This window comes from Tiliqua scincoides, chromosome 3 (genome assembly GCF_035046505.1).
Source record: "Tiliqua scincoides isolate rTilSci1 chromosome 3, rTilSci1.hap2, whole genome shotgun sequence".
NCBI lineage: Eukaryota > Metazoa > Chordata > Lepidosauria > Squamata > Scincidae > Tiliqua > Tiliqua scincoides.
Window position 1 is genome coordinate 193895220 of NC_089823.1, and position 22843 is coordinate 193918062.

The following is a 22843-nucleotide window of genomic DNA, read 5'->3' on the forward strand; positions in this document are numbered from 1 at the left end:
CTTGGATGATCCAGGTTCAAATCCCTGCTGAGTGATGAAGATTCCTGGGTGACCTTGGGCCAGTCACTATTTCATAGACTCACCTACCTCTGTGCTTTGAGGACAGAAGGAGGGACAGAACCTATTCACCACTCTGAGCTCCTTGGAGGACGGGTGGTATAAAAATATGAAAAAGTCCTAAGAAATACCGGACACTCACTTAGAATCAACTGAATTTATTAGCAGAAGACACTGGACGTTTTATACAGAGTACACTCATAGTAATAATTTCTTTGGGGTTTAAGGGTCTTGGGGTTTAACATCGTATGCTTTTATATGCTGATCGATCCAGTCAAGGTATGGGCTGACCTTGATGTAAACGCCATAGTTCTCAGGATTCCCACAGCCTTCTCCCCAGCTCACTAGTCCAACCAGGAACCAAGTGTTCATGAATTTAGTGACCATAGGACCACCACTATCCCCTCCACAGGCATCCCGCCTATCTCCCCTTATCCCTGCACATAGCATGTTCTCCGAGACATCATTCCGCATAGCACTGATGCAGTCATTCCGTGGCACCACAGGAATCTCAATATATCTGAGAACAGAAGAGAAATTTGACCTACTGTTCTCACTTTGGGTTCCCCAGCCAGTCACGACTGTTGTTGTTCCGACTGTCATCAATTTCTGCTCTGCAAGGTTTTTGTTGGGGAGGCAAATGGGCAGTATGTACTTGTTGTACACAATTGGCTGGATGAGGTGCACCATCGCAATGTCATTATCAGAGGTCCTTTCAGAGTAGTTCTCATGAGGAAATAGCATATCAGCGATGATAACTTGCTCAGTGTCATCTTTCTGCCGACGAAAATATTTACCTGCAAGGACAACAGGAAAACTGGAAAGGGCACTGTCTTTGAGATTCAAATCTGCTCCACCTCTCTCAAATAATTAGAATCCCGATAGCAAAGGGTCGTATTTCATTCCCCCTTTATTGCATCTCAGTCTAAGTAAACTTCAAACCCAAGAAAAAGAACTGGTAGTTCTATGCCCTTGTAGATCCAAGACACTTTATGCATTCAGCAGAATCTTATATTTCAAGAGGAGAGTCACAGATGTGGCCAGGCTGGTCACATCCAGGGGGCCCATGAACCTGAAGAGGCCCCGGCCAGCCATGCTCCTCTTGGCCCTCTCTTTCCCCTTATTAGATGGTAAGCGTTCCTCTTGCTTAATAGGCAGCAGGGGTGGGGGGCAGGGCAAAGGATTCTCCACCTCTTTTCTGAGCCCCACTCAAACATTTCGAGATGTTCTATCCCAGTGCAACATCAGGACTGGGCACCCAGAAATTTCTTAATGGCACTGGGGAGTAACTGCTGCTGCTGCTCTCTGGCCCATCACCAGGTAAGTGTCCTCATGGCTTTCTAGGTGATAGCAGGGAAGCAGCAGTGGCAACATTGGGAGCTCAATCATCTGGGGATCTTAATCTGGTATCTGTGAAAGAGGAAGATGGACTACTGCAGCTGTTAGGGTGAAAGATACATTGCAGAGGTCTACTCTGTGCTACTCTCAGGTCACGTCTGCCACTGCCACCTCTGCATTATTTAAAAAAAAAATCCTTACCTGTGCTCCTCGTTTGCTTCCTTCAGTGGCAGAAATGTGGGAGTTCCGGTTTTGTTTAAAGGGACTGTGCAAATCAAGGAGCTCCTTCATTCAGATGGTCCCTGTAAATGAAACCGGAAGTCTGGCACATCCTCTACTGAAGAAACTGCACAAGGAGTATTGTCAAGAAGCAGATTATCTGCTTCCTTCTCACTTTTAGCCTGCATGGTCTCCTGAAGAGACTACTAACTCTTCAGACTTACTCCCATGGGTTAGTATCATTCATCCTGGCTAATTTACCAATTCTTAGCTTTTTTGTCTGGACTCTTGACCACACTGTCCGTCTTGTCATTACAGCTGCCTATTATTTCCTTCAAAGGAATTTCAAGGGGATTGACTGGGTGACTCATATGTAAAAAAAAAAGAGCAGCCATTTTCCATACCAAATTTAAGTGGTAGTCTGGTTTGTCCCACTACACAGTGAGCAGCTGTCAGTACCCAGCTGGGATGGATGAGAACACCCCCACACTTAAATCGGCCACTTTCAAAGGTCAGCATCACCTGCAGAGAAATGGAAGAAGAGGCAAAGGAATATGGACTCTATTTCATACAACCATCTCCTCACTGTGTGCATGTTGTGTGTACCCACAACTGCTCTGATGATATAAATACTGTTGAAAATATAACAACATTCTGAAGAGCACCTTAAGAGCATAGGGGCCACAGAAGTCATCATCAATCAACTGCAGAAAGCAGTTTTATTGGGAATGGCTTATATTTTGTGGCAATATTTATAACATCAAAATATGATAAAAGTTAGGCATCCCAGGTCTTTGGGAAGGACTTGACAGCTGGATAAAACAAAGTCAATAACACCTGTCCATGCAAAAATCCATAATAATAATAGTAATCTCAGCATCTGATATTGTCCTATATTTTGTTCTTTGTTTAATAACAAAAATCTCCAGATGTCATCCAGGTCAAGATTTGTAGGTCATTTTTAAATTATTTTTTAATAATACTGTACAATTTTCTATTCACATTTCCCATGAAGCTGTGCTCCTTTTCCTAAGGAACCTGCTACTTACACAACAGCAGAAACGTCCTTGATCCATTTTGTGCTCTTATTCAGAACCCGTGATTCCAACTGATGCCAGTGTTTCCCATATGCCTGAAAATTTGAGGTCTCTGAGCCAATTCTTATGTCAGCCAGGACCCATTAATTCTACCAAAAGTGTATGTATGTGTAGTAACAACCCAAACCTATTTGAATTGCCCTGCCACTGGAGTGCGCAATCTGCCAGCAGAAGTGATGGGATCCAGGCGGAAGTGCCCCAGAGCTGTTGCTCTCTCTGACACATCTAGTGCTGAGTACTACAAGGCTGCCAGTGTAATTGCTAGCAGTCACGTATGTGGGCCACCATCCATTGGTGTCAGGTAAGTTGGCAGTGGGGAGGGGGAAGGGGAGGGGCAGGAATAGGGGAATTTCTGAGCAGGGAGGGAGGTGGAAGAACAAGGGTATTTGTGGCAGGGTGGGGGTGAGGTGGAATGTGCAATGTGGGCAAGATAGGGCTGTATCATTACAGTCTTTATGCAGTCATATCCTATCCCCCTTCTCTCTCCCTTACTCCCCTCAGTTCTGCGCCAGAAAAATAGCTGGTGCAGAACCAAGGATACTGAAAGGGAAAGTTCCCTTACCCTGAGGAGACCTCTGCAACAGCCCATAGGCTGTAACATATGCATTGATGGAAGGGGATTTGATAAGACCGGGGCTTAAATGTCTTGTTCCTTTCTTTGTAAACAGTCAACATGCTGTTGTAAGATGTTCTATTAAGGTGATTCAGTGCAGACGTTTTAACTTGAGGCAGTTCAACCTAAAACTATCCATGGGGTGATGTAGAAGTGCCAGTGTGGAGTTTTGGCCTCCAAAGGTCTCTTTGGGGCAAGGGAACATTTGTTCCTTTCTTCCAGGGCCTGGTGGGTTTCTATTGTTGCACCAACAGCAATATTGTTGGTGCAAGTCTGTGCAGCCCTACGAAGGCAGGAAACCCAGGAAGGGGGTTTGGATTCAGCAGACAGTGCTGCCACCAAACCCACCCCCTTTTTGGTCCCTATCCACCCTCCTCCCCGTCCCTCTTACAGCCACATTCCACCCACCCTGTGCCCCATTCCATCCACCCCCTACACAATCTAACCTGATCTGGTGGGTTTCGGGTGCCCACTGGCACACAGAGGTGGCTGCTTGCCGCTTGTGGTGGTGGCCAGGTCACATGCTCTGGCATGTCGCCTTATGCAACCGCCAGAAAGTGCCTAGCGCTACTGGAACTTGCTTTAATCCTTGCTTCATTGCCTGAAATAAACTATGATTGTTGATGGTCCTAGTTCAGACATTCAAGCTAACCATAATTATCCAAAAGAAGACGTGGTTTTACAAAAAGTCTGAACCGATCCTAATTGCAGTCACCTTCCCTTTTTTGGCAGGATGCTGTCCAGTCTGTTTTAGCCTGATGCTGTCTCTGTTACCAAGAAAACAAAAGAACTTGTGCAGGGAAAGTGCCCTACAGGTAGACCACAGCTGCGCTACAAGGATATCTGCAAGAGGAATCTGAAAGCCTTAGGAATGAACCTCAACAGATGGGAAACCTTGGCCTCTGAGCGATCTGCTTGGAAGCAGGCTGTGCAGCATGGCCTTTCCCAGTCTGAAGAGACACTTGGCCAACAGACTGAGGCAAAGAGGCAAAGAAGGAAGGCCCATAGCCAGGGAGACAGACCAGGGACAGACTGCACTTGCTCCCAGTGTGGAAGGGATTGTCACTCCCGAACCGGCCTTTTCAGCCACACTAGATGCTGTTCCAGAACCACCATTCAGAGCACGATACCATAGTCTTTCAAGACTGAAGGTTGCCAACAAGTACCAAGAAAAATGTTCCTTAGCAAACAGTGGCAGATCTGGTCCTTGCTTTTGGTTTGACCTTGGAAAGTTTAAAATAGAAGTCATTTTGTGCCAATACCTTGGAAAAATGAAACTCATTCCATGTAGATGGCTGTAGATATGAGCTGAGTGCTTCATCACTCCTTACCTGCCAAGGGCTGTCTCCTTTTCTTCCCATTTTCCCCCCAATGACTTTAGGGATATCTGATTGTGATCTCTGCACAGTTCTTCCACAGGGAAACCTCACTGCAAAAAGGACATGAAAAGATCACCTAGCAAACTGGGTATTTATATACCGCCTTTCTGGTTATCGGATTACTCCTCTGACTTTATTCAAGCCGGTTTACATAGGTAGGCTATTTCTAAATCCCCGAGGGGATTTTTACAATCACAGAAAGGTTCTGTCTTTCAAGAACCACACACATTTCAGATGGATCTTTCTGGTCTGGTATCACTTCTGGCCTCCAGTTGCCTCCCACGCAGGCTGACAAGCAGCTCCTTCATCTCTCACATGAAGGGCCAACCCTAATAACCTTATACCAACCCTATCAGCTTGTACTTAATAATAATCTGGTCTATGGCTCAGTAGACCATCCAAGTGTATGTTATGCCGGTGGAACATGCATTCCACCAGTCTAATGCACTTTCAGGCTGTCACAAATGCATCATCACTGGAGCATGCAGCTTGGCTGCAACCAGAAGCAGAAAGCAGCCAGGTGCATGTAGTATCAGACCATGGACACCTGCTACCTCAGGTAAGACCATGCTGGGGCCAGGAGGGAGGGGATGGAATAAGGCAGGGGGTGGGCAGAATAGAAAGGCAATGGGATAGGGAGGAGGTCAGATCAGGCCTGGGAAGAGGGTGGGTTCAGCAGCAGCGGCACCCACCAAATCTTATTTATTTATTTATACAGGTTTGCTGGCCCCTGCAAGGTTCAGGAACCCACGGATGAAGAAATCTGCAGGTTCTGAACTCATGGATAATGCGGGTGGACCTGCACGTTCATTTAAAAAATCTTCACCCTCTTCCCAGGCTCAATCCACCTTCATGGATCCACATGCACTTGCACCAGTGATATCACTGGTGCAGGTCCAAGTTGACCCACTGGGCCATCAGGGGCTTACCCTGGAGGAAATAGACCTCCCAAGGGTCAAAATTCCCCAACTGGATTCAGTGGTCGCCCCATTGGACCAAGGTACCACTCACACACACCACCCTTTTCTACTCCACGTGGGGAATGACAGTTGCCAAGAATTCTCCATATTTCTCCATAGTAAATAAGACTACCTTGTAAAAGTGATGAAAGAGGCAGGGGGTAAATTTCCAATATTAATAACAATGAGAAATATCAACATGGCTGCTCCATGTTAAGAACCACTGAAGAGGCAGAAAGAATGGGAGCCTCTAAATTAAAATTCATATTGCAAAGAAACCTCTCTTTAAAATTATGTCTTAAAGAATGCGAATGCCTCTTATTTGAAAATGCATGCATACAACTCAAGCTTGTGCATAACCTATCTTACCAACAGGTTCACAAGAAGTATGATTCTCCATCAGCCGGTACCCTGGGAGACAACTGCACGAACGGTGAAAGTTCATGTTCTCTTTACAGAGATGTTCACAACCACCATTGTTAGTGGAGCAGTTGCTGTAGATCACCTCTGGGCATCAAGAGAAGTACAAGAAATGATGAACAAAGGCAGAATCATATCTAATTCTGTTGTTCCTCTTTCCTCTTCAAAACTGTGCAGGACCTGAATGATTTGAGGCAGGGCCAACTCATTCATGAGGCCAGCTGAACAGGTTGACTCCAGCAGCAGACTGGTGGGGGGAGCCCATCTCTGCTCACCTACTTGTCTCCACTACTCCTCCTTCTCTAACCACTTCTTGGATTAGAAAAGAAAGAGAGAGAGAGAGAGAGAGAGAGAGAGAGACTGTGGAGGGGAAGAAAGTGCTAAGCTAGAACATTGAAGAATGGGAGAACCAGAGGAGAGCACATCATTGGGTGAAAGGTGTGCATTTGGCATGCCATCTCAGGCTTCAGAAGGTCATGGAGCAGCCCTAATTTGAGGCTGAATCACATGCCCCAAATCCACCCTATCCACAAGGTAAGATTGTTGTGCATTACAGTGGCCCACTTGACACTTTGTTCCATCGTGGGACCACATCCACTTCCTACCCACAATGAACTGTGTTGGAAATCACAACTGACCTCATTATGGGCTGAAAAATTAATCATCAGAACAATCAAACTGGCTGTATTGTAGCCCGGTTTGCAGTAATGTGCATTGAACTTGTCATGTGGCCCAGGCTCTGTTGTAAATCAGCCCGGAGGTAGATACTAGTATTTTTAGAGATACTGTCAGGATACTATGCTTCAAGATGCTTTAGAGAACCCCGTGGCCATCACAGAGGTGGAAATTGCAATTTTTGCAGCTCTCAAACTGTAGCATATATCATATTTTCCTTGTGCTCAAAGTTGTCAATATTATGTTGCCAGGAAATTGCAGTATTGCCTTCAGATAGTAATACACCCCTGTGGTTTTGTGTGAATGTTGCCGGCTATTATCCAGGGCCAACTCTACAATGAAACACAGTGAAGTGGGTCACCTCAGCAGCAGACTGTAGGCCAGTTCTCAGAGTCAGTATGGTAGCCCATCCAGCACCCCAGTCCCAGAGGGGAGAGAAATGGCTACTTTCTGCTTTTCCTTATTAGAAAATGACAATACAGATTGATGAAAACAAAAGCAGTTGGTTAGGGAGGTATCTAGGTGGATTCACTTGGGAGTGAGATCCATACAAATTGGGTGTAACAACACAGAAAGCCTGTAATGTGTCATCCCCCCCAATCCACACAATCTTGTGATTTCAAAAGATTTTATTGTTTTTTAATGCTTGAGAAGCTGAGCATGCTTTAACCTAAGTGTGAACAGTTTAAAAAAAATCTAAACTGTAATCAAGCCCAACATGTGCTCTAATCATACCTATTTCCTAGTCTTTGTTCCTGATAAATCATAGTCCTTTTGGGGACACATGGGGAAGGGCTAACCCTTTGCCCCCACAGCAGTCTCAAATAGGGAATGTCTTCTTAAAATATTGTTTGTGCAACTTGCTAGATTTGTCACTTTAGCAGTACGGTTCAGTTCATGTACACCCAACACAGATACTGTATTATGCTCAAGGAAGCCAAAACCATCACCCTCCAGCAGGCATCAAGTTTTTGCTTATTTTATGAACAAGCAAGGCAATCCTCCTACTGCATCTGTTAAGTGGTGACAGGCTAATGTGCAACTAGTGCTAGATTACAGCTAGCATAAATGCCGTGGTAAGAGAAACTTGAGCACAGAACACCAGCAATGTTTCGGTTTATCCCCACTAATAGGCTTTCCCTTTACCTTAGCTTACCAGGGGTAATCTCGCTGCAAGGGAAATAACCTTACTTGTTCGCTGCATTAAAAAAGATAAGCAAATGGTTTGACCCTGCAGGCAACTTCCGATCATAAGATCAGTATCTATTGTATCTATTGTACTAACAGTATCTATTGTACTTAAGGCCCTTAGAGCATCATGCCCATTCTATAGCAGATTACCAATATGAACATCACAGAGGACTCATTCCACAGCAACAATAATTGCATTCATGTAGCAAACTGTAGAATGGAAGGCTGTCTTACTATATTGGCACTTGTGTCCCTCCCAGCCTTGGTTACAATTGCAGACAAACTTCCCAATGTGGTCCACACAAGTTCCAGTGAAACAGGGTTTGGGCTCACACTGATCTCCATCTGAAAACACAATTGCAGAGAAACCAAGACCATCTGCCACAGGCATCTTTGGAAGAGAAATGCTGACTATATCTCCCCTCCCCTTTATATTCCCAGCCACTATCCACAATTTGCTCTCCTTGTGCTACACCCCTTCACCCACAGAGCACTTCGGAAGATGCTAACAGAACTTTGGAATGCTTCAGGCAATGGGGCGCTTTGGAATGTACTTCTGTTTTAAGATAACAAGAATCTAGACTTATCAGTTTTAAATACATTTGAAGGCACATATAATTCCTTGGCTAGAGCTAGGCAATCAATCAATCAATCAATTAATCTGCTGGACATTCATTTGTGGCTCCAGACCACAGAGGATGCCTGTCAAACGGCACATGATGTTAAATGCTACTGTGTAGCTGCTTTCATTTTTTCTTCTTCTTTTAATACTACTTGCAGCGTTCCTAATCTATGCTGGGAATGTGGCACATGGGCACTGTCCTATGGCACAAATCAGAACAAGTAACCTTAATGAATAGTGGGTATCTGATGAAAATAATATGGATACAAAGAGACATGGTTGGGGAAAAAAGATACAAAAACACCTGTTATATACATAAAACACGAACACTTCTTTACTTACCAACATATTTTGTCCAAAAACTTAGCTGCGAAGAAACAAAATCTAGGTTAAAGCTGGAAATAAACCATTCTTCATGAATGAACACGGGGTCATGACAGGGGGGCAGAGAAGTTGGGCACTGGCTGAGGTCCCAAGCCCATCAGGCCTTCTGGTCAACCCAACCGATGAATCCTTGGTACAGTGGTAACACTCAATGCATGGTCAGGAGCTGGTGGGGGATTCCAGGAGAGGCCCAGGGCACTTTGCAAACAGGTGCTGGCACTGAACTGTTGTCCTACCAGCTTTTGATGGAGATATAAGAATCAAAATGCTTAATGTAATCATAATTAGAATAATGATAAGAATTAGGTAATCCTAATAAGAATCCTAGTAGCCCCATAGGGCAGGCTGGGGCTTGACATGGGGAAAGGCCACAGCGGCCGCATGTCAAGCCCCAGCCTGCCCTATGGCAAAATTATCCCATTACTCTGACTTCCAGCCTGCACCAAACCTTAGCTGGATACAGCACAGGCCGCTGTGGCCTGCATGTTACAACACAGGTTAGAATTGGGCTACCCATGTTGCAACAGCTGCTTGGGGAGGGCAGACATCTTGCATAACTCGCATTCTTTACAGATTAATCCAGTAATGTGTTTTGATCCTCTTTTCCCAGTCTGTCACAATAGCTTACAGTTGCTTCCCTGTTTTTAAATATTTCATTGGCTTCTTCAAAATCACACTGTTCCTCCATACATTCTCGTTCCAAAGAGCCTGCTTTTAATTCCTCCAAGAAAGTATTTGCCCGCTTCTGGATTTTCAGTACTTGATTTGCTGCCGATTTGCTGTAAAACACTTCAGAAAAAAATAAAAATTTCACATGGGTCATGTACAGTTGCCGATTCTTTTATTATTATTTGTTTTCAACTCAGCTTTTATTGCTGCTGTTATATTTCCGCTTGCTCAGCTTTTCGACTGATGCACTGTTTAATATTGCCCACTGCTCCTTGATTTGATTTTTGAATGCTTTATGATTGCTTGAAATTGTTTTAAATCAATTTTATGTATATTAGACACATTATAGTTAACCACCTTGAGCATCCACCTGGTGAGGGAAAAGAAGGATTAGAATAGATTAAACAAACAACCAAAAAAGGTGTGTAGTGTAGCAGTGCAGAAGCACTGGGCTTTGCTAAGAAAAAACTGTAAATCTGTAGCTGCTGTCACTTATTAAGAGAAGCTCATCAGTTTATTGTAACTGGTGTGGGAAAAGGAATTTTCTAGAATCAGAACAGAAATGCAAAAAGGGGGCAGCATCCAAACAGCAACAGAAGGAATGGAGAAGATGAATTTCAACAAGGTGCAGAATAATGTATGTTATCAGGGAATGGTACCTTCCTTCAGAAGCATCTTCTTAAGAACCTGACTGTTGCACACAGTCTTGCTAATGAACCCATGCTGTGGGAGCCTACCCCACCAGAAGTTCTGTTTGCATCCCTGAAGAAGGTACAACTACCGAAAGACACTAAGTATGTAAAGGTGATAATTTCATAATACATTTCCACATTATCTTGTTGGACTTCCCCTCTTTTCCTCCTGTTCTGAACAAGAAACATTAAATGCTTTGAAACCACTAAAAACTGGAATCTACAAAAGCAATGAAGCTACTATCACACTGGTGCTGTTGAATGTAAGGTCCTCCCATGCCATGACACATACCACAGTCCTTTTCAAGGAGGTATAAACTGCATGCTCACCCACACCCCATTTGTTCCCACATCAAGGTGATAACAGCTACACGCTTCACTCCACTCTGGACATATTCTGAAGAGAGGATTTTATGTTCCAAATGCCACTGACGGGCTTGGATTATTGCTCCTATGAAGCATGCAGTGGGATAGCTCACAAAAGATAACATTTCTCTTAGAAGACTAATAGAGGAAAGATAAAGGAAGTACCTGAGGCTTCATGCTCACTGGGCAATAACACGGCCACTGAAAACACCCAAAGGGTAATGCTTTTCCACATTGCACAACAAGGTATGCCTAAGAGAATAACCACCACAAAACAATCTGATTTAGCAAATGCCTGCACTTTTCAAAAATGCCCTTTTAATTAAGATGTATTGAAGTGTTATTAACATTTTTAACAAAACAATTTTTAAACAATTCTAATTTACATCAGCATGCAAAGTATGGCACATGGTATATTTATATTTATTTTGCCTTTGATTTATATTTAGCCTATAGGTTAGAATTTCGAACTACAGTAATGCATTCCCAAACAGCACTCCCCATCGCTTTACAAACTGGCATGGTTGTGTCTGCTCTACCATATTAATCCTATGTATATTTTACATTTCTATCCCAAAAGTACATCCATTCGACAGACTTTCAGATGGATTTGTGTTCCCAAAGCAGAATGCATAATGAAATTGAAGACCAGACAAAATGTACTGCTGGTATCTTTCCCACTTTCCCCTCACCTTTCACCATCTACTTTTTTTTCTCTTTTTTTGCAAGATTAAACAGTTATTAAGGAATGTTTTAAGAAAAATCAGAAAGACTTAAAACAAACAAACCCCAAACTTCCAAAAGATTTACTGGTTTCACCGTTGTCTACTGTTCCGCCATTAGACTCAAAGGACACTGGTTAACCCCTAACTGCAAATATTTACTCATCAGAGATACACTCACAGGGCCTTCTAGTCAGTCAACAAAAACCGCTTCAATGGGATTCTACAGACCACGAGAGAAGACTAGGAATCACATGCTGTTAACCATCTTTTCTCTGATCATCCCTAGCTGTTGCTCAGACAATGGGTACTTGAAGGAAATGGACTTTGGCCATGGACACCCCTGTGAGGAAAAACCACAAGGGACTGTTACATTCTTCTCCACTCCAGAACTACATAACCTACTCCAGTCCATTGCACCTTTACACACTTGCAGCTTGTGCATCAACTGAGTCTTGTCTTTGAGAAACCTGACCTTGCTACTGTCCCCCATGCCTTGGGTATGTTCTGATCATTGCAATGCACTCTGCGTCAGGCATCTGCAGCCCTAGCTGGGGCAAAATGCTTTGAACAGGCTCGGTTGGTGAAGGCCTCTAGTACACAATTTTGATTCTTTGTGAACTACATTGGCTTCCCATCTGTTTTCAGGTACAGTTCAAGGTGTTCATTGTTACCTTTAAAGCCCTATATGTTTTGGACTTTGGCCATCTTAAAAGACCACTGAGGTGCTATCTTCTGCCATGTGACCCACCCACTGAGATCTTCTGGAAGGGCCTTGCTCCACAGACTATCTGTAAAGCATTCTGGTTAGCCGCATGAATTCTGCCTTACTCCTTTCCCCAATTCCTTCTACTTGCAGTGGGGCCCTCTCACTTGCCCCAGTTGTTCAGGGTGGCCAGGGCTCCTACTCAGGAGCCCTGAGAAGGGGGTTGATTCACCCCAGTCCTCCTCCACCAGCCCAGGCACTTTCTTCATCAGGCAGAGTGAGAGCCACCCCCCCTTTCACAAAAGGTAGGTAGGTAGGTAGGAAGGTGCATGTGTACCACACCTTCTCATTACAGGCCTGCTTTGAACTATACTGGAGTCCTCTGGGTTTATCCCTTCCTGAACATAGCCCTGGTTCCTCCTCCTAAGTAGATTAAAAATATCCAGCTGCACTCGGTTGGTCCTAGTTCTTTCTCTCTCGTTTCAGGCTGAATGAGCCATTCCCTTCCCTAGCTATTGGGATCCTTTCTCTTTCCCTTGCTGCCTTCCTCTACTCTCCCACTGTGCCGGCACAGCCTCTGATCATCAGCTTAGGAAGCCTTTAAGAGAACTTTTTAAACTCCTTTATTCCACCAAGCTTTTAAGGTGTGAGTGAAGGGGGGCCTCTAGAGATTGGTGATTTGATTATGGTGGGCTTCTAGTGTTTATTTTATCAGTTACTTTTTGTATGTTTGTATTGTTTTACTTTCCATTGATGTTTGGTTGGTTAGCTGCATCTGAGACTTTGTAAAAGGAAGGGTATAGATAAATAAAATTCCTCTTTCAATTCTTTGAGATCTTGTCTCTGTTCACCAAGACACTTTAAACTGAGATGACCACAAGGGAGCACTAAAGAGCTACAATACTCCACTTACCTTCTTTCCCAAGGTATTGCAATACTCACTGATTTATGATATAGGTCTATAGTCTGCCCTCACCCTTCTTGGCCTCTGTGCTACCTTCAAAACAGTCTAGCCACCATCTTCTCCTGCTTCACTTCTTCTACACTTTGTGGTTCTGCTACTGTTCTCAGCTGGTTCTTCTGTTGGATCACTTATCCTCTTTAAGTTCAATGCTTTTATTAGAAGAATTTTCCCACAACATTCATTTTCATGTCCCTGCTGCTGGAATGATTTCACTTGTGCAGGTCTCCGTAAACAAAACCATAAATCCGCATGTCTGGATTTGACAACAGTGTGTGGGAAGCACAGAAAGGAGGGAAATGATCTGCTTCTCGACAGAGGGAAGCTGATATTTGCAGCTTGCTTACATTGCTGGCAGGTTGGAGGGAAGCAGTGGCAGCAGTTGTGGTGGCAGACTCGGGGTACAAGCCACTTGACTCTTCCACCTCCTCAGACCCCTCGCAATCCACAACTGATGCAATGGACATTAGCTGGCCACGTTCAAAGGCTTGGTTCCATATATTTACCTTGTCCCTAATGATCTCATCAAATTTCAAGGTTAGCCCTCCCAGTACCACCTATATACTAGCTCCAATGATACCTCTACCCTGGTCTTTCTTTCTTCATGGAGCTTTTCTCCAGCTGCCTGCTGTTTCTACCTGAATATTTTTGCTGTCTCATAAATCTGCCCAAGGTGAATTGGCTCTTCTTGCCTCCTGAGCCTTCATCTCCTCAGCCATTCTTTGTGTTCATCAATATCACCAACCATTTTGTTGACCAAGCAAGAAGCCCTGACCTTCTGACCAGTGGTTCCCAAATTGGGAGCCGTGGCTTTTTAGGGATCTGTAGAAACCAGCCAGGGGAGCCATGGAAACCTCATAAAAAACCTGCCATCCTATATAATGTATAAGATTGCAACCCTAATGGGGAGTCATGGCCAATGACCCAGTAGGTCAAGGGACCCACCAGTTGAAAAAGTTTGGGAACCACTGCTCTTTGGCTGTCTATATGCACTATTAGCAGCTCATGTCACTTCTTATACCACTTTGAAAACATCTGGTTCTTCCCAGTCCTCTCATCTAAAGCCACCATTTACTCTTTGATAATGACTCCTTTACCTGACCTTTCTTTATCACGCTGAGGCAGCAATTCTAACCACACTTTCTTGAGAGTTAGCCCCATTGAACAAAATAGGACTTACTTCTGAGCAAACCTGGTTAGGAATGTGCCCTAACACTCTCATATATACCCTGATGCAAAAATAATTCACTTCACTTGTCATTCAAACTAGGAGCCATCCTTCTTCAAATCCCTGGCTTCTCATCTCCTGCATCCAACATGAATGCCTGTTCTTTTTACCCACATGTAATTCTCCACCAGTTTTCTCCATCCTATCTTTTGGTAATACAGAACTTCTGGGCAACTATCCTCAAATCCCTTCCCTGTGGATAACACAGGCCACCTGTAATTAGAAAAGATTAGAGATTTATTATTCATAGAGATTTGTGGTTTGTTGCTAGCTGTACGCAGTCCGTTCTCTGCCCTCTCTGGTGGTCCATGGGGGGACTACTCACTCAGAGAGATGCTGTAAGTGATCTAAAGCAATTTTTTTCCTGAGACATCACGGGCCACTTCTAAGGGTCCCTGGTCCACGGGTTGGGAACAAGTGCTCTAATGGAAATAAATTATTATTTAACAGGGCGAAGGTAGGAAATGGATTTTGGTGCTTTCCCCCCTTGTTACAAGGCATTTAAAGGTGGACCTTGGTATCACTGGGGAGTCAAATCAGTGGTTACAGGGTCCCACCTGTATGTCTTTCCTCTGGACTTCCCAGAGGCAGGTGGGGTCCCACTATGGGAAACAGAGTGATGGACTATATGGGCCTTTGGCCTGATCCATCAAGGCTTTTCTTAAGTTTTGCTGTCATAAAGAGTCCCGCTGGATCAGGCCAAAGGTCTCTTGTCCAGCTTCCTGGTTCTCACAGTGGCCTACCAGATGCTTCTGGAAGCACACAAGACGCCAGAATACCTGCATCTCGTTGCCACTCCCTTGGCACCTGGCATTCTGAGGTAGCCTACTTTTAAGACCAGGAGGTTGCACATACCCATCATGGCTTGTAACCCGTGATGGACTTTTTTCCCCCAGAAATCTGTCAAATCCCCTTTTAAAAGCATCTAGGTCAAATGCCATAACCACATCCTGTAGTATGGAATTCCACAGGCTAATTACTAATCACGTGCTGGGTAAAGAAATATTTTCTTTTGTCTGTTCTGACTGTTTTGACACTCAATTTTAGTGGATGTCCCCTGGTTCTGATGCTGTGTTAGAGGGAAAACAACATCCCTATATCCACTCTGTCCATTCCCTGCATAATTTTGTACATCTCAATCATATCCCCCCTCAGGCACCTTTTTCTAGACTGTAGAGTCCAAACAATGTAGCGTTTCCTCTTCACTGCTTATCTGTATCTCTAGGTCATTTATGAACAAGTTGAAAAGCACCAATCACAGGACAGATCTTGGAGGCACACCACTTTTCACCTCGCAGCAACTGTTACCCTGCACATGCCTGATCTCATTCGATCTCAGAAGCTAAGCAGGGTCAGGCCTGGTTAGTACTTGGATGTGAGACCACCTGGGAATACCAGGTGCTGTAGGCTTATACCATAGTCTTTAGAGACTGAAGGTTGCTTCACTTTTCACCTCTCAATTGTAAAAACTTTCCATTGAAACTTACATTCTGTTTCCTGGTCTTCAACCAGTTCCTAATCCATAAGAGGACCTGCCCTCTTATTCCCCAACTGTGGAGTTTTCTCAGCAGACTTTGGTGAAGGACCATGTGGAACGCCTTCTGAAAATCCAGATATACAATATCTATGGGTTTGCTCACATTCACATGCCTGTTGACCTTTCCAAATAAGTCTAAAAAGTTAGTCAGGCAAGACGTACTCTTACAGAACCCATGTATTTTAAGGTTTTATCTTTGAAGAGTTCACCATCTTAGTTGGAACAGATGTTAGGCTGACAAGCCTGCAGTTTGCCTGGTCTCCTCTGTCAAAGGTTATTAGGTACTGAAAAAATAGGACACTTGGGAGGAAATTGGGCAACATATACATCCTTAGAGCCTACAGATGATCCTCAGTATCGATCAGGGAGGGCCCTACTAAGAACTGCTTCCCAGGAAAGCATGAGGAAAATAAACAGGCAGCACTAATGAGCACGCAAGAGAGTTGGAAGGAGCTGCTGCCACCACCTCCTCAATAAAACTGGAGTGATAGTGCCCAGCACATCATGGGAGGGTCCAGCACAACCTCTTGCCCCAATACAGCATAATGCTGGCCCTGATTTTCTGTTAAGCATAAACACTTAGAATTATGCATCAGCAAGCAGAATCAGAAAGTTTTTCATTCTCAATTGAGCACAAAATTGCCCATCAGCGTGTGTAAAGACAGACAAAGCCACCTAGTGGTTCAAACCAAGACGGATGAGTTTCAGCTATGCTGGCAACACCTCTTCAGATCAGCTACCCTGAGGACATTGCATTTTGATCTTTTTGACACACTGGAATTATACAATTTCTTCCTGATGAATACAGTGATACATAAATCCTTTACAGGAAGCAGCTCTGAAACAGATTTCCTTTATGTACAAGAACAATATATTTACAACAACCGGCTGCAAAATATGTACATACAAGAGGTGTTTCCATGGTAATCACTGTATAAATTAAAATAATAAATAGCAGGTTCCATTCTTAAGGCACAAAACCTTCTTCCTAAGACTATACAGAACTGAAATGCTTCCCTAGAAGATCACTGGAATGGTTACAACACCCCTGAGGAACAGTCATTGGTGGGCAACAATACAGACATCAAACGACTTATAAAAACAATTGTCACTCTTTTCTTTCTACATCACACACATCTGTTAAGATATAAGGAGTTTTGTGTAAACAGTCTTTCATTTATCACACATAATTATCTTTAAATAATACTCAAACACAATTCTCATAGGATACAGGTGATCAGAGCTTTTCAAGAATTACTGGCATCAAATGCCTCTTTACAGTTCCTATTAGAGATGCAACATTTAAGGGAATTTTTTATTTACTGAGTGTCCATAGACAGACCATGTGACTACATCCCCTAGAATAAAACAGAATAAGCAGTTTTGGCTCCAATCCTACCCATGCTTACTTGAGAGTAAGCCCCATTAAATTCTTGCTTCTCAGCACAGATGCATGTTTGCGCTGCACATTTGTGTATGTGTACAACAGCTGCACTGAATTGAAAGTGGATATTCCTTCTTTTCAATGTGTTCAGGATTGGCACTTTGAGTAAAACTCTTCTTTTACTTATACTGAATACAACTCCATTGAACTTAATGGATCTAATACAAAACACTAGTTGGTAATATTCCAGTGTAGTGCCAAGCAAAATAGGCACAAAACCATTCAACATCATGTGTTTTTCCTCAAAGCAGAACCTGCTTCTAACATTTCAAAGGTGAAAAATAGGGTGAGTTCATGTCTTAAGTCTCCTTTAAAAAAAAAAATCACAAAAGATATGGTTGTAATTCTAAAGTCTTCAAGGCGAAATGTCTAGCTTGTAATGTCTTTTCCCCCCAGCCTTTTCTGTAATCTTTACTTAATGACACATACATTTTCCAATGACCACTTTATTAGATATCAGAGAAATAACTCTATGGGTGCCTAATCACGTTGCCAGTGTTGCACTGACATCTTGTTTAGAGTTTGCAATACAGGATACCTGTGTTGCAAGGACACTGCTTTACTTCCAGTGGGATTATAATGTTTTTAGGATGTGTTCTCACTGTCTAGATCAGGGGTGCCCAAACCCCGGCCCTGGGGCCACTTGCGGCCCTTGAGGCCTCTCAATGCGGCCCTCAGGGAGCCCCCAGTCTCCAATGAGCCTCTGGCCCTCCAGAGATTTGTTGGAGCCCACACTGACCCGACACAACTGCTCTCAGCATGACGGCGACTGTTTGACCTCTCGTGTGAGCTGTGGGATGAGGGCTCCCTTCACTGCTTGTTGTTTCATGTCTGTGATGCAGTAGCGGCAGCAAAGAAAAGGCCAGCCTTGCTTTGTGCAAGGCCTTTTATAGGCCTTGAGCTATTGCAAGACCTTCATTCATTCATATAAATTCATCTTTAATATATTCCTTTATGTAAACTTATGTAAATTTATTCAAATTTTAAATGTAAATTAATTCTTTTTTTCCCCGGCACCTGACAGAGTGTCAGAGAGCTGATGTGGCCCTCCTGCCAAAAACTTTGGACACCCCTGGTCTAGATCTATATCTGGTCTATTGACATCCAAAGGCACCCAACCGAAACAAAAACCTCGTTTTCTAGTTCAATAGAAAAGGTGGCGCACCTCCTAACCCTCATGCACAAGACACCAAGTGATTTGTTTTTTAAAGAAAAGCACTGGGATGTATTTATGGAGTTACATGAGTGCAGAAGGTTAATTTCTTGAGGCAATTATGCAATCCAGAATTGTTTGCAGATATCACCTAATGGTGATGCTACCTGAACGCTAGAGAGAGAAAATTTCCTATCTGAGTAAAGAATGTTTATCAAAGTCAGTTCTCATAGGGCAACAGCAATTCACTCAGGAGCTAAAAATAAAAGAATCCTTGACTCCCCAAGAGATTTCAGGGAGAACTACACAAGCAAGCACTCTAGTACTTCCACAAATAAAGGAACAGAAAAGGTAAAAAACACAACTGAACTGTATCTTTCTCTAAAATTATCATATTATGATTCTGCTCCCTGAGGTGTTCACCAAAAAATGGAAGAGGCTGCCATATAGTTATCACCACTAATAAAGTGCAGAAATAATCTTTAGTATCTTGTGTCTGATGGTGGCCCATTACCAAGTTTGGCACAGACCTTCAATAGCATTATACTAAAGTGTTAATTCCTATGTGACCTGTAATTCACAATTCTCTAACATGAACAGGGAATTCAATACAGTGATGGTAATTTGTACCAGTAAGGCAAAATCGCTTTGCACACAGAGATAAATGGAACAGAGCCGAAGATGTGATGCTCATGTTTAAAATTTTCTGTCTAGCCATAATGATTTATATTACAGATCAAACTGTTGCTTTCCATAAACAATACCATGCCGTTGTCTCTTGTAAAGAAATGGGAGAAGCAATCAAGATTAGATGCAATGCTGAAAATCATTAAGAGGAAATTCTGTGAAATTCAGTGACGTTACATAACTGAAGAATTTGGCAGAGGTTCTCCTAAAACAGAGAAAAATATTGCGTACATCTTGGCGCACAAGCCTAACCAGGTCTACTCAGAAGTAAGTCCTATTTTGTTCAATGGGGCTTACTCTCAGGAAAGCGTGGTTAGGACTGCAGCCACAGGTAATGAACCTCTGGCTTCATAACATTAGGGAAACAGGAATGCAAAGGAAATATTATACCCTGCCTAAAACTAGAAGGACCCATTCTTTGACAATGGCTTTTTCACTGTTTCCTGAAGTGCCAATCCTATTCACTTTTTAAAAAAAGTTTGGCAGAATCAGAGGCTATACACTCAGCACATAATATCATGAGAAATCAGCACATTCTCCCATCCTAGTTGCACTTTTGGGATCTTTTAATATTTTTTAGGCACTTGATGTTGTTTTAAGCATTTGGTGCAAGCCCCTGAACAACACGCAATCCAATTTCTGTGGCATCCACGATCATTTCAGAGTAAGAACATATGGGAATGAGCTATAGTTGGACTCAGAGGAAAAGGGACGAGTACGGCTTTGCACTTATATCATCAGTGGTAAATTCAACTCTGGTCTCTCAGAAAGGATAGTGACTGAAAAGAATCTGTTCCTAATCAGAATCCACTTGACACTTTGTACAATGACTGTGTAGTAACAGTCTCATGTACTTCTGGTGAATGTATTTCTTTATGTTGTCCCAAGTAGTTAGCTTATAATTTCCATAGTCTGGTATGCAGGAATTGTGAACAGGTGCTTTCTACAGCTTTCTCTGTTTTTGGTGCAATCCTCAGAAGTTAAAATATTGACTACTGTGACTAGCTGGAAAGTTCACTGGTCCACAAGAAGTTGCTGGTCCACAGGTTGTTTCAGTAGGGCTAACTAAAGGAGACAAGAAGGTGCCCAGCGCCATGTAAAGGTGGGAAAGAGGTGGCTGGTGAGGGCAGAGTAACACTGGCTTTGAATGCAAAATGCCATAGGATTGAATAGCGCTGTAACCCACATCAGAATGGCAGCACCGCAATAAGTTGGATATGAGCTCTGAACACTGAGAGTGTTCAGTTGATCCATAGATACCATTCTGAACAAGTCTGCTCTGTGAGCTGTGCAGACATCAAGGGGAATGGTAAATACAGGCTCTGAAAACAGAGGTTAAGCCTCGCTGACAGGAATATTCCTGCTCAGTTCCTTGATCCCATGTAATATCCTCTTCATATGGCCCACTTTGGTCACTCCTAAGTCCTGAAAAGAACAGGAAAAATAATCTTAGGCTACAGAACACTTGTTAGTTCAACGTACAAAATGAAACTCAAGAAAACAACATGAACAGCATAGTATCTCAAAAACAACCACTGCTAAAGTGACAGTTTAACAAAAAGTAGCAACCCATTGTGAAATAGGCGCAAAGCAGCAACAAGGTGCTAATACAAACTACACAAATTCAGAGGTACAGGTATAACCTAATTATCCACAGGATTTTTCACCGGCAGTTTTATCTCAACTGAGAAGGGCCCTTTAAATTAAAGAAAAAATGTCCCTTTATTCAGCCTCACTTACCATTGTAATGCAGGAGAGGGGCTCAAATTCTCTTCAGCGTTTGCACAGTTCCAGTTCACTCTGAGGCAAGCAACCCTTTCCCTTCCTCCAGAGCACGTGCAAAACAATGCAAAGCAGAAGTGATTATCATCTCAGGAGAGGTCGCTTGCCTCTCACTTCAGAGTGAACTGAAACTAAGCTGTTGATTGATTTATTGCCTGTCTGATGCTGCTCTCCCGCATTACAATGGTGTAAGCGAGGCTATTTTTAAACCGCTGAGTAAAGGGTCTTTGTTTTCTTTAAGCCATTTCTGCCCAAAGTTGCATATGTGCAACAGGGACAAAAAGTGTACACCTGTGGGTCGGGCAGAAATGGATTCACTGATTTCATTTAACACAATTTTCAGCATTCCCAAGGGTTCTGGGAACAGAACCTACACAGATGCAGAGACACAGCCCATACAAAGTTAGCCAGAAAGATCTGAACAAAATCAGGACTGCAAAAACATATAATCCATGATACATTATGTGTCACCTGTTCGCCTCCCCTCCCAATCGGTTTCTTATGAAGCAGACAAAAGTGACCACAGGAACACCCAACCCTAAGACACTTGTAAAATCATAAAATTTCAACCCACAGTCCTATACATATCCTCCACCAGGTTGTTTCACTTTCATACTAGAAGGGAATGACATTAAGCTTTCACAACCGAGAGAGCACTCCCCCAGTAATGGCAGTGGCAAATAAAGCTTAGCAGAGTTTGGTTATTCAGACCCCATTTTATAATCTTTGAAGCTGTGCCTACAACTTTTGTTGCTACTGAGTGAGCAGAACAGGAAGCAGAAGCAGAGATCACAAGGTATGTTTCAACTACAGGCCCCACATCATTCTGAACTTCTTGCAGAACCTGAACCATACAAGCAGTTGTTGGGCTGCTGCCTTGATCCTTAAGTTGGCTGATTCATTGTCAGCCAACATTAATTGTCCTATAATCTGCAGCGACGCAGACACAGTCAATCTGCTGGCTGCTGTGACCTATTTCTTCAATTAATTGCATTAACTAAAATACGGTTACTCAATGCCATTTAAGAAACATTTCTACCTTATGAAAGAGGGCCAGAGCAGCGGAATATTAACATCCTTCAAGCAACAGCAATCAAAAACTGTAGAAGATGGTGCTGGCTTGATCTACACTTTCATCTACAAGTCTCAGGTGACAGTGCTGGATTAAGAGTACAGTTTCTGATCTGACTCTGCTAACCCACAAGTATGCAATATTCTACTGCTCTGTTTAAAGTCACCTAGAACGGAGAGCATGCAGACCAGCTCCAAGTCTAGTCAGCACAGACAGCCATGCAAAATGCAGATGTCTATTCTTGATTAATTGCTCATGAAAGTACCTTGAGGTCTCTCCGTTCAAGATGCAGGAGCTCAGAGCCCCGGACGTCATGTCGGATGAAGATATCCTTATACTCACAAAGGCTGAGATGCTCAAGCCAGGTCGCAACTTCCTCTGTTCCCCAGAGGTGAACTGTCAGATGGAAAAGCAGGAGTGTGTTGAGTACCCAAAGCCCAGAGGAAAGGAAGTGAGAAAATGGTGATCACCAGCAAAACACCAAAGGAGCACATAAACAGTAGGGAAAACAGTACTATAAATTGACAGTAAAAGGAAATGACACATGAATCAAAAATTTCAAAGCACAAGAAAGGTTACACTGCAGAGATGTGGTCTTACACAGAGGCTAGATGTAAGAAAGCTGTTTTTACCAAAGGCCATTTACTATACTGTTGAGTTTGCATCATTAGATGCTTATTACAATGCCAAAAAGCAAGTTGTTAATGGGGTTTAATGTGTTCAGGGACAAGTGCTGAGGTAGGGCCAAACTGGGACTAATGGTCATTCCCCCTGCTCCTGCATGAGAAAAAATAGCTGACCCTACCTCAGGATGGCATGAGGGGCATTCTCATATAGTAACAAATGCCCCCCTTCCTCTACCAAGGAATA

The 22843-nt window shown here is 43.2% G+C and overlaps 2 protein-coding genes and 1 pseudogene across 5 annotated transcripts in view; 1 reads left to right on the forward strand and 2 right to left on the reverse strand.

Moving 5' to 3' along the window:
- Positions 1 to 279: 279 nt before the first annotated feature.
- Positions 280 to 11896, reverse strand: PROC (protein C, inactivator of coagulation factors Va and VIIIa). The gene is made up of 9 exons (XM_066621485.1): positions 11809 to 11896; positions 10847 to 10933; positions 9583 to 9743; positions 8913 to 8937; positions 8183 to 8293; positions 6032 to 6169; positions 4656 to 4753; positions 2019 to 2136; positions 280 to 854 (listed from the first exon to the last, which is right to left on the reverse strand). Exons 1-9 carry the CDS (start codon positions 11894 to 11896, stop codon positions 280 to 282), a joined length of 1401 nt encoding a protein of 466 aa, XP_066477582.1.
- A 3692-nt stretch (positions 11897 to 15588) lies between these two features.
- LOC136647151 (5S ribosomal RNA) lies at positions 15589 to 15708 on the forward strand (annotated as a pseudogene).
- A 1014-nt stretch (positions 15709 to 16722) lies between these two features.
- DGKD (diacylglycerol kinase delta) overlaps positions 16723 to 22843 on the reverse strand; it is a 90868-nt gene continuing 84747 nt past the window's right edge. For all 4 annotated transcript variants that reach the window (XM_066619920.1, XM_066619921.1, XM_066619922.1 and 1 more), the window contains 2 exons: positions 22239 to 22369; positions 16723 to 20544 (listed from right to left, as the gene is read on the reverse strand). In XM_066619920.1, coding sequence (XP_066476017.1) covers positions 20455 to 20544; positions 22239 to 22369 — 221 coding nt within the window. In that variant the 3' untranslated portion in view covers positions 16723 to 20454. The remainder of the gene's footprint in view (positions 20545 to 22238; positions 22370 to 22843) is intronic.

Excerpts from the sequence above, each read along its gene's own strand:
- PROC (XM_066621485.1), bottom strand. The coding sequence starts at position 11,896 with ATGGGGGACAGTAGCAAGGTCAGGTTTCTCAAAGACAAGACTCAGTTG. Across the intron at positions 9,744-10,846 it reads CAGTGAGCATGAAGCCTCAG|TGTTTTACAGCAAATCGGCA; the intron begins GTACTTCCTTTA and ends TTTTTTCTGAAG. Across the intron at positions 6,170-8,182 it reads GGGACACAAGTGCCAATATA|AGGTGATCTACAGCAACTGC; the intron begins GTAAGACAGCCT and ends CTTGATGCCCAG.